The 11,816-nt window shown below is 43.3% G+C and overlaps 2 protein-coding genes across 2 annotated transcripts in view; one reads left to right on the forward strand and one right to left on the reverse strand.

Moving 5' to 3' along the window:
- The window catches only part of rexo5 (RNA exonuclease 5), a gene marked incomplete at its 3' end in the record, with an annotated part of 8,705 nt that extends 5,579 nt beyond the window's left edge, over positions 1 to 3,126 (reverse strand). Inside the window, exons 1-8 of the mRNA XM_080840753.1 lie at positions 2,986 to 3,126; positions 2,771 to 2,883; positions 2,550 to 2,676; positions 1,713 to 1,812; positions 1,321 to 1,428; positions 1,060 to 1,148; positions 614 to 729; positions 46 to 184 (exon numbers count right to left, since the gene is read on the reverse strand). Of these exons, the coding sequence (XP_080696879.1) occupies positions 46 to 184; positions 614 to 729; positions 1,060 to 1,148; positions 1,321 to 1,428; positions 1,713 to 1,812; positions 2,550 to 2,676; positions 2,771 to 2,883; positions 2,986 to 3,102 (909 nt within the window). The 5' untranslated portion in view covers positions 3,103 to 3,126. The remainder of the gene's footprint in view (positions 1 to 45; positions 185 to 613; positions 730 to 1,059; positions 1,149 to 1,320; positions 1,429 to 1,712; positions 1,813 to 2,549; positions 2,677 to 2,770; positions 2,884 to 2,985) is intronic.
- Positions 3,127 to 7,383: 4,257 nt separating this feature from the next.
- On the forward strand, positions 7,384 to 11,488 carry eri2 (ERI1 exoribonuclease family member 2; the record flags this gene model as incomplete). The annotated part of the gene is made up of 10 exons (XM_080842877.1): positions 7,384 to 7,406; positions 7,558 to 7,625; positions 7,734 to 7,814; positions 7,900 to 8,027; positions 8,171 to 8,324; positions 8,914 to 9,014; positions 9,253 to 9,334; positions 9,539 to 9,627; positions 9,776 to 10,350; positions 11,221 to 11,488. 10 exons carry the CDS (start codon positions 7,384 to 7,386, stop codon positions 11,486 to 11,488), a joined length of 1,569 nt encoding a protein of 522 aa, XP_080699003.1.
- Positions 11,489 to 11,816: the final 328 nt, after the last annotated feature.

Genomic DNA, 11,816 nt, shown 5'->3' on the forward strand with positions numbered 1-11,816 from the left:
TTTCCAGGGTCCATCATGGCTAAAGTATGCTCCGAAGATCCTCACATGCAGGGCTCTGAGGTCACAATCGAGGGAGTGGCCAACCAGAATGGCGTCCTGGGGCAGCAGCTGTATGAGTTTTGATTGGACGTCTGAGAGTGTCGTGGTGACCGGCGCCAGCATCTCTTCAGTGATCCCTGAGAACCTGAACCAGAAGGGAGAAGATGTCTGTGACTCCAAGCCCTCCACGAGAGAGCGGCATAAGGGGCGGTTGGAAAAAGGCACAGACAGCAGGGCGTTGTACCCTTTTATTAGGTAGAAATTAAGCCAAAGACAATTGTATTGTTTTGGCGCTATATACTGTAAATTGAATTGAATTGAATTGAATTGAATTGAATTGAATTGAATTGAATTGAATTTAACTGAATAATAAGAGCTGTCATGTGTTCAAACTGGAGCCAGATTCTACATGCTGTTTTGGAGCCAGGGCAACAGTTAGGTCTCCACACAGCATACCTTCATATGTTTTTAAATCGGCTCCGTGTTGTTGTTCCTTCCAGTTGGTTCACTGCTAAGATGAGCTAAGGCTGTTCATGCTTATTGTTTTTTTTTTCAGTCACTGGGTTTTGCGTACCTGGTGAGGTAGTTAAGAATTGGATTTTGCGTCCTGACAAGTTCATCTAGCACGCACTGCCCTGAGCTGTCCACTAGGGACACACGTGTCACCTCCTGTCCAATCTTCGTCAAACACTGCCAAATCAAACAAAACAGCACATGAATCTCAATGAAAAATAAGCATACACACAAAAAACACACACACACAAGGCACTGATAAGACTGTGAAAGTGACCTGACTTTCAGTTACATTTTTTTCAGTGAGATTCTGACTGATAATATATATATGTATTCATCTGAAACACCATTGACTTATTTTCTGGGCATTTTCCAGGTTGAAGCTAACAGAAATGACACCATCTGTGAAGTCCTCAACACTAGGTATTGAGGCAGAATTAAGTAATGGCATTACTTTATGAGTTTTCAACACTATGCCTTGCGGTGGTGTTCAAGAAGCCTACCTACCATTTCACAGTCTAGCCCATAGAGTGGGCTACTGTCAGTCACGTGATCATCTTTTCCTGTGCAAACAAATGCTTTACAGTTTGGGGCACCTGCAAAGCATCATAGGTAGGTGTTACAGATATAATTATAAACACTGGTACTTAACGCATGCTTGAATTAGTTTATTTTCTTTTTTTCTCAAAACATATATTTAGGCCTTACATGAAAAGTTATCCTTTAAATATGTTTTTGTTCTTTGAACAAACTGTTTCATCCACTTACCTTTAAGAGGAAACTTGTTCTTTGACATTTCCTCTGCTGTAAGCACGTATGCGGAGAGCCTGCGAGTTTTCAAACCAAACTTCCTGATCACTGGATGCCATCGTAGATCTTCCATGAAAATACAATATACGAAAGCAATGAAGAATGACAAATAACACTGAGAGAGCTATCCTGGTGCATCCCCACTATCTAACTCTATCTATTAGTCAAGGCAACATTTCAAGGCTGAAAAACAAAGTGTTTGACCAACAGGTTGAAAAAGTTCGAAGTTGAAAATAAAGTTTGTTCTCTGCTCTACAGATGCTGCTGGACACATTCCTTGACATTTAAATTTAATATGCTCAACCATTTCCTTGTTTTTTCTTTTCTTTTCTTAGATCCACACAACATACCGCTGTTGGGATTTTCTGAAGTCACGGTTTCGACATAGGACAACGCAGAGTTGAGAATAGAAGAGGACACATCACCAGCACAGGGAAGCAGAGTGCCTCTCTACAGGAAAAAATTACAAATGTGAGTAATTAAGTAATTTGACGTATTTATATCAATTAATGAACTACATAATTAAGTATTAACATGTTAAAACCAATGACAGGAGATTACAGAGCAGCATGACATATAATTGAATAATTGCTGTGTGAGCATAGAAATGCTCATATGGGGGACTGATGGAACTGAACATTGTTTTTGTTCCTGCTGTAACAGACAAGAACTAAATCAATCACACATCCATACCCCTGGATGTGTACTCTGTCTTTGTCCACTGTGACCTGAACCCCCTTCCCTCTCCCGCTATCTGAACCCTCTTCCCCCTCCTGCTATCAACATCTCCCCTCGTACTTCACACTTTGTCCTCTGAACCTCCACCCCACTGTCTCCCCTTACTACGTCTTCAGGTCCGTTCTTCAAGTGCTCATTAGTTTCTATCAATCTCAAAACCATTTACCAATGGAAACTAAACACACGGCTCTGGGCAAACTCTTGCTGTGTGTGTGTTGGATATAAGGTGTCTGTGTGTGTTGGATATAAGGTTTTTACATTCCACTTTACGGTCTGCATTTAAATGGATGTGTTACTAAGTGTTGCATGCTTTTTTTAAACGACTCTGCCGCAAAAGCCATGTTACCTGAGAATAAAACCAAAATGAGCTACACAACCTCACCCAAGACCATGGCTAAATATACACTTATAGGATGCACAAAGAGCGTGACAAGAACAAGCCATCTTACTGTCTTGTACCTCCTCCGGAGGTTTTTGAACTGTGGATAATATCGGTAGAAGTGCACTTGAGTCACATCATCCAGTATGGTGACAGTCACTCCAGATAGCTTACGCTGGCGATGAAGGCGACACCAACTGTGGGAAAAGAAGACAGGACGCCTGTCAAAATAAGACATTACACATACAAAACATTTAAAGACGCAACACATTCGGATTTGCGAAGCCTAACCTTGGCTGAGTGACTGTTTTCCCCAAGGCTGCATACTGAAGCAGTTCAGACAGGTCTGAGAGAGAAATGGCTTCATGGAGATGTTCAAAACAGCGAGTAAAGCGTGGTGGGCCCTTTGTGGACAGCAGATCATGTTAATGTAATGTTTTATTCATACAATAACAAATAGCTTTACTGGTCTGAGAGAGAAATGTCAATTCGTAACAAACCTGTACCTTGGGTCTAAGAGCCTGTGTGGGTGGTGATGGTTCTCCATTGGATCTCTTGTTATTGGAGTCTTCAGAGGCTGGTGAAAGATCTCTCTTTCTCTTACCGTTGGACGCTTGAGCCATGCCTTACGTGAGGGAGAGAGCGACAAGGACTTGCCAGCGGTGCCAGGATCTTGTCAGCACATCAGCAAATCAAAAGGAGAGTTGTCGAAAGAGATCCCTGAGTTGGTTTCATCTTCGAATGCCACAATCAAAAGAAAATAACATCCCAATAATTCAGCGAAGTTATATCCTTAACCGGGTTGCATCTGACATACCTATGGCGTGTTTAGGATAGCAAACGAGGTCGTCTGAATGTAACGACCACAATATGAAAGGAGATGAGGTGTAAACATGTGGGGTACAGTAGGTGCCCCATCGCACTTTCTACTTTGATTGGTTAGCCTTGCAGGAAGAACTTGAAGATGCCAGAGTTACAATAATGACATAGTGAGATGACCGTTAAAAAAAGGCGAAGGTTATCAACACAATAATATCTGCCTATCTCATTTACCCAAATGACCGCAAAAAGCAACTTTCTGAATGATTGACAAATTTCAACTCACAGAATCACAAGACCGCGCCGCATCGAGTGGATCTATATTTCTGTGCTGATTAGTTGTCCTTAAGACCAGTGTAATCAACGCAGAATGACGGATATGACCACATATATGGGCTATCTTGCTACGAGGGAAGTTTTCTGGGTAAGGTCAGTGATCTGAACAAACTCTTATTATTTCGCTGAAATCTTGACGGATTTACAAAAGGTTTGGTTTCTTACAAACGCTATTAACGTGGTCATATTTTTAGATGCTTGAACATGTTGAAATTGCCGCTTTTGTCTTCGAAAATCGACTTAAACGTGCAGCTAAGCTGTGTATCGCGCCTTGTCTACGGCTTGTCATTTTACATCAATGGAGAGGCCGAATTGTTCTTTCTTTTCAATATAACTTAAGATGAACATAATTTCCAATCGGGTTGGTTTATTAAAAACATCTTTCATTATGATTTCGACAGGAAACTGCTGAGCTTCATTGCCAGTGAAGATGCCAGACTACTGTGCAGCCGCTGGATGCACTACTGAACGTTCTCTCGAAACGAAAACCCGTGGGATCACCTTTCACTCGTAGGATATTACAATATTGTGATTTATTTTTGGATCATCGTTAGTTTCTTAGTGGAAGTATGTACAGGAACAGTGGGGCTATGTCATGTTTGTTTACACACTGAATGTTTCTTTTGGACACCTTTTTATATTCTTTTTAGTGTGGTTGTCTTATTTTCAAATGTGCATGCATACACACACACACACATACATTACCCCCAAAATATGATAATTTAGGTGTGTATTTGTATCCTTACCATGAAATGGAAATACGGATTGAAAATGTTGACAATAATTTATATATCTGGGTACATTTCTCACTTTTATAAGGTTTCCTAAAAACAGAGAGAGGAGGAGGAAATGGGAACTTGCCCTAAGAAGGGACGGTTTTGTTGCCTCTAAAAGGACACGGCTCTGCAGTGAGCACTTCAGGAGTGATGCCTTTGACAGGACCGGGCAGACTGTCCGGCTTAGAGATGGTGTTGTGCCAACCATTTTCAACTTTCCAGCTCATATTCAAAGAAGAGTGGATGAAAACCTGCCATTGGACTTGACGCTTGATGTTGTGAGTATTTGCATGTGGAATGTCACAAACTAATGAGAACATCATATGGCTTGTTATATTAAATCCTTTATGCAGGTGCTACCCATAAAGGTCTATGATGGTGTTAGTAGTCTAAGAACCCAATATTATTTGAGGTGGTAGTCTGTGTAAAAAGTTTGAAAACCACTGGCCATCTTACTTTCTCTGTCACTCATACACTGGAATGAATAAACATGAGTGGACATTGAAACGTCACCCAGGGGTAGCTAGGCAACCTTTATATTTTTGTCCAGAGCCAAAAAATGTATTTTTGCCTTATAAGTGGAGAAGCCTATACAATTTCTTGAAAGTATGCTGTTGTGTTTTCTGTTGAAGAACAGGACAACCTAAAAACGTATTCAGGCTCACAGAATTGAAATCTGAAGATTTTTTATGAAAAAGTGATACATTTCAGTATTACTATTGTTTGTATATTTGTAGATTTCGACAAAACAAGAAAGAGCCAGAGAGGACAATCAACAGCAGACATTGAGAGAGAAAAGAGCGGTGGCCACTGACCACCCGTATGCACTGCCTGCTTGCCCCAAGGCTATAAAGGCCAAACTTGAAGCATTCTCTGCGAGAGTGAGGCAGCTGCAGCGGGAGAAGAGTAGTGCCTTGAGGAAAGCAAAGAGGGCCAAGAACAGCATGCGTCGGCTGCTTCATCCTGGGAGGTGTTTAGTCCGGCCTGCATCGAGTTCATGAGAGGCTGTTTTCTCTCTGCGTCAAGTTCATAACGTGGTACGTAGTGTATATTATTCATGTGATTTCTATCCTGCTCATATGTGTTTGCTGTCTGCAAATTTGTCTGTGTTCCAGTTCTCTTGTGTTCAGTTCTTTTTTCTCCCCAGATGCCGGTGTCATAATGGTATGTATTGCATGGTCTGCATGTTATGTTGTGAATTGAGGTTTAATGTCGTAAAAGTAATTGTAAGGATCGTAAACCTCACGCTGTTTATACTTCAAGGTCAGGGATGCAAACTAGTCAGCTTTAAAGCATAAAACATTTCAAAGCATATATTGAATATCTGTGTAATATACTCGTATATCTTGTGTTTTTTTTTTAAGGTGGCTGGAATAACAACCCTAATGCCAGGCAGTTCAAGTACATCTTCGGAAAGCTAATGGCCCAGTTTGAAGTTGTTAAACCATGCAGAGGCAATGTGACGGCACAGGATAAGACAGAGTCCCTACCAGCCGTCATCGACACCTCTATAAGCCTATCAGCTGTAGATATGTCCTCTGCAGCAGTAGGAGAAGATCTTCCATCCCCATCTGCTGACATTCCTACCCTAGTTCATGACCACAGCTACCATCCTGTCCACTTCGATGGTCTTGTGGACAACGCTTTCAGGTAAAGGCTGACCGAGTCAATTTTGCCTATAACCGATAGAGCTAATAGTCAATTCTGTGGGGAAAAAATCTGATAGTCCAAACAAAGTGTCTCCTTAATTACCCCATGCTTATTCATTATAATTATAATTATTATAAGTTATGATATTATTATACTGACTCAAATTTCAGGATTTGTTGTGCGACGGGCTCTGGAGAAGCCGTCCTGTGATGTCTGCCATGCCAGCCTGGTGACAGACGCTGCATCTGCCATCAAAGACCAAAGCTACCACCTGCTGTCACTTAAAAAACAATGGAGGCCTGTTGATTCCATCAGGAGGCACAGTGAGGGTCGTCAGGGCAGCAGAGTGGGTCATTCGCCAGGCATCATCAAGTTTCAAACGACCACAGCCCATCAAACTGCAGGAGGTCGTGTACACTGTACGGAAGAGGATCGGGTCAGAGGATGTGTGTTTGAACTCGGGGAGTACATCAGCGGCACGCAGTATGGCAAAGACAGCCACCACCATACGCTGCTAACATTAGTTGTGTCCCTGTTTTTTAAGCTAAGGCTACACCACATCGCTAAAATGACTACACTTAGTTTACAGAGCAACAACATGCGACAGAAGCTCTATAAAACAGAATGATCTTTGCAGCACACGTTTGGTTCCCTTCCACTTACTGATTTAATTACACCACACTCCTGTTTATTCATATTTGTATTTATTGTTATTTTTTAATAAATATTTTTTATTTTTATTGAGTTCACAGTTTTTTGGGTCATTTTTTATCTCTGTCCTCCATGTGTATACCTCCACGGTAGTCTAGTTCTCTCTAGAGGGTGGGGATTTTCAACATGCAGCCTTTCTGGATGTATATTTGTAGGGAAATTATTCATGAGTATGTACTGTCATAACTACACATCTGACGTTTATAACAAAACAAACCATTTGCTAATCCGTTGAAAATTGAGAACGTTATGGTTATTTAAAAAGTACATACCACTTCATACACAAATGGGTGAGCGAACTCTCGGCAGCAAGATGGCCCCCATGTGCGGACGTTCCGACCATAGACATGAATATATCTAATGTCTATGGTTCCGACTCCATTGGCCGGAAACCCGGACGAGACATCTAGCGATGACGCATGTGGTGTGCGCTGCTGTATTTGAAAATTCACCGCGAACTAAGCATTGTTGTTTTCCTGCACGTCCTTAAACAACCCTCCAGGATATTACGGAAATATATCAAACTGTTACATGGTGAAGAAACGTAAAAGCGCAGTTTAAACAAAACGTTCAACTGCCTTCATCCTTAGACAACATTTATCGACCTGAGGGATGTCGACAAAGAAACTGGCCAGGTGGGTTCACTTGTTTTGATAATGTTTTTCGGACAGCGATAACAACACATCGACTAGCATCAGTTTAACGGTTTTATGTAAACGCGAAAGTTATCTTTCTTAACGTGTTAGGCTAACAGTGTTTTGATTAATCTAATACCCTTTCTCTCAGGGAACTTGGGATAATAAGACGCCGGAGTCAGACTAAAGAACCTGGCCAAACAAGACGAGCCGGTAGAAGTAAGTTGTCTGCTAATAGTATAACGTTAGCCACATGCCAGAGCATGGTGTTGTTAAAAGTTGAATCTGCTGGCATTCAACGAGCTATTTCAACGTTTGTCTTTACAGAACAGTATTTTTCCCACCTAATAATAATCGACTTTGAGTCCACCTGCTGGAAAGAGAAGAAAAACTACGGCCAAGAAATAAGTAGGTTTTTATTAAGACATATTAAATAACTTACCTGTCTTTTCCCTTGATAAGAAAATGTATTAAAACGTGTTGTCTGTGCTAGTCGAATTCCCAGCGGTTTTACTGAACACCTCTACCGGAGCGGTAGAGTCTGAATTCCACACGTATGTGCAGCCACAGGAACACCCTATCCTCTCCGAGTTTTGCACGGAGCTCACAGGAATCTCCCAGGTAATTTGCTGCTGGTTCTATAACTGTCTAATGGATTGTACGCATGACGTATTTACACGTAATACACACACTAACTTAAGTGCAGAAATGAACTGCTACTGTATTTCCTCATTTCTCCGGTCTCTCTCTCCTGTGCTCTACAGGCGCAGGTGGAAGCTGGAGTTCCTCTGTCCATCTGTCTGTCCCGCTTCACACGATGGCTCCACTCGCTGCAGCAGGAGAGAGGGCTGGTGTTTGTGAAGGACGACAAAGCACCACTCGCTTCTGGTGGTCCCTGTGCCTTCGTCACCTGGTCAGGTAATACTACGCAGCTGATGACACGACTTTTGCTTGGCTTCTCCTGCCCGCTTATGTATTCCGAACTCAAAGCAACACTACGCAGCAATTTGACACTTTTTGAGGTATGGTTTTATAGACAACTAGTTTTGTGCCTTCCTCAAATTCATTTTGATAGCATATGGTCATGTGAAGGACAGATAAACACCTGTGTCTTTCCCACTTGCCTACCAGGATATGCTTTAAGTAGTTATGTGTACAGGCCTGGAACACCCTGCAAAAATGGAAGAAAAGCTTTAACAGCATGACATTGCCAGCTATACTGCCAGAAGCCATCTGTTAGTGTGTTGGCAAGCTTCTATCAGTGTCAACTGGGCTATTGGTGGTGTCCTATGAAACCAAAACTTATTTCTAATGGCAGTTTGCTTTTAGTGTTTATTTTTGCCTATTTTCTAGTATTGTACCTCTTCTTCTACCTACTTGGGAGCAGCTTGGTTTCAGTCACATCTGCCAAATGACTGAATGAAATCCAACACAATCACCTCTGCTATAATAAAAGTTTGGATTGTGGATTTGAAGAGATCTGTTTGATGTTGTCGCTCCTGTCTAGACTGGGACCTGGGAGTGTGTCTCCTGTATGAGTGCAAACGGAAGCAGCTCCACAAACCGCCGGCACTGAACAGCTGGATCGACTTGCGTGCCACCTACAAGGTACATGCCAACCGAATGATCATTCCCACATTCTGTCAGTATGCCTTCGGGTCAGGGGGGAGGAGGGGACATGCAGTTGACGGGCCCTTTAGGAAAACCCTGATCTCTGTAATTGTGTTGCCATGTCATTTTTTGCCTATGAGTTTTCTCATGTGAATTACACGTTAACTGTATCTTAGTTACACGTGTAGCGACGTTTAAAAGGTTGGGTTAATCGTAGTTTTTTTGCCCCCTGCAGTTGTTTTACAACAGAACACCTAAGGGACTGAATGGAGCGTTGCAAGATCTGGGCATCGAGTTCTCCGGACGAGAGCATTCGGGTATGTATGAAAACAAATGTAATGTCCTAATAGCTTGCATAAAGTTCATGCCAACTGTAGTTAACACTATGGAATAATCTTCTGGTCTAATTAATATAATTTTGATTCCTATTCGTTTTATTATTCATGTCAGCAGTGTTTTATAATATAATAACTCAGTTGAAGTTTGGCCTCCATTTTGTGTTTTGTGTGTTTGTTTTGAAGGTTTGGATGACGCCCGCAACACTGGTCATCTGGCCTGGAGAATGATGACCGACGGCTGCTTCATGAAGATAACAAAATCTCTGGATCGGGTGAGTGGGTTTCTCGCCGGTCTGCCGTCCTCCCCCGAATGACCCTCGAAGGTGAACGGACATCCCGTGATTGATTGTTTTTATCTTTTCTATACTTTTTCTTTCCTCCCCTCATCAAAATTTGTTTCTGCTTTTATTACACACATAGGCACCGCTGAAGGCCAAGCCCATGTTTCCAAACGGTCCTGTCAAGAGGGACTCCAGCAACCAGGGTGAGCACGTTAAGACCGAGACGCAAGACGGAGCCAACAAGCGACGCTCCGAAAGCACACACCCACAATGCACTGCCAGGGCATTCCCAGGTTCCTCGTCAGACACCACTCCTAATAATGTGAACATCAACCAAAACACAGACGCCTGCCAATATCAGAGCCTGGTGACTCCAAAGACTGTTCTTAATGGCTTATCCTCGTGCCTGTACGGGGGTGGTTTGATTGGGTCGGTGACGCGACAACACACCCTCCTCTCTGGTTCTAGTCCTTCGCCTCAGGCCATGGGCCTGGTACTGGTGTCCACCACCGTGAGCTCACACACGGACCTGCTGCCCAAACAGCTCAACTTTGACCTCGAGACCTCGGAGGTGGACTGGACGGACGGTGTGGTACTGAACGAAAGTGATGAGCTGGGTTCCTACGACGACGTGATGCTGGAGGAGGTGGAGGAAGGGCAGTGCGACGACAATGAGGGTGGTCCAGGGGTTACGACCAATAGCAGCGCTCGCTGGTACGGGCCTGGCAAGATTGTGTCATCGTTTGTTTCTTCGTCTTGCCTCTCTCTTGCTCCTGAAGACTCAAAAAAGCTGACAAAACAGACCTCTGCAAACAGGATACCTGCAGTTAAAAATCCATTGCAGGCAAAAAACGGTGATGCCTGCTTCAAAAAGCCTAGACCAGTCTCTATTGGTGACGATTACAGATCACTTTTACGCCCCTTTGTTCATAAAACTACAACTCCCAGTGGCTCTGCCACACACAGCTCTACTCTTAAGCCTTTAATTCCCAGCTGTTCTGCTATGAAATATTCCCTTTGTAAAACTACAACTCCCAGCAGTTCTGCAACAAACAGCACCCTTCTTCATACTGCAGCTCCTAGCAGCTTTGCCATAAATCATTCTTATCAGAAAACTACAACTCCCAGCAGTTCTGCAACAAATAGCATCCTTCATCATACTGCAGCTCCTAGCAGCTTGGCCTCAAACCACTCACTTCAGAAAACTGCAACTTCCAGCAGTTCTGCAACAAATAGCATCCTTCTTCATACTGCAGCTCCTAGCAGCTTGGCCTCAAACCACTCACTTCGTAATACTGCAACCATCTGCAGTTCTACCACATTTAACTCCCTTCATAAAAATGCAACTTCCAGCAGCTCTGTATTGCCAAGTCCACTTTATCAAAGTAAAACCTCCGGTGGCCGCACCGCACAGCGTGGCCCTTATAAAACTACAACTACCAGCAGCTCTTTCAACATTTACCGTGAGGTTGAATCGCAGCCCTCTACCTCCACCAGCACACGGACGTCTATCGGAGGCTTGTTCCCTGTCCCACCTTCAGTCCTGTCCTCCCGTGTGAACCAATCACATCTCGCCTCGTCAAGGGCCGCATGTAAGGTGACGTCTCCGCTGTGCGGCTGCGGCAGGCGGGCGAAGCGGCTCACCGTGGGCAACGGAGGTCCGAATCAAGGACGAGCTTTCTTCTGCTGTCCCGTGCGCAGGTCAGGGCCAGGCCAGACGCACAAGAAAGGCTGTGAGTTCTTTAAGTGGGAGACTGCAGTTATGGCCTCTGTGACCCCTAGTGTGTTCAAAAAGGCCTGCCGTGGCGCCACACCTATGGTACGCCCCTCCTCGGTTAAGACGCTTCGCTGACCAACGCGTCCCGTATCCAAGAAGTTTAACACCACCGCCTGATTAGTCCACTAGATCAGGACGACGGTATTTTGAGCAGTACAGTTGTGCGTCAAACCCAGGGCCGTGATCAGTTTTATCCAGGTGATTTTTGTCAAGACAAACAAGCCACTGATAAGAACTGCATGAACTCCAGAAGGCAAATCCTACTATAAATGTAAATATGATTTTGAATATGATATTTTTATTTAAAATGAGTATTGAATGTCTGATCATTTGTAAATTATCTTAAATCATGTTAATGTAAGCTTTTAGTGAGCTTTCACAAGGCAACATTTTAAAGATTTTA

The sequence above is a fragment of the Sprattus sprattus genome (assembly GCF_963457725.1).
Source record: "Sprattus sprattus genome assembly, chromosome: 1".
Lineage (NCBI taxonomy): Eukaryota > Metazoa > Chordata > Actinopteri > Clupeiformes > Clupeidae > Sprattus > Sprattus sprattus.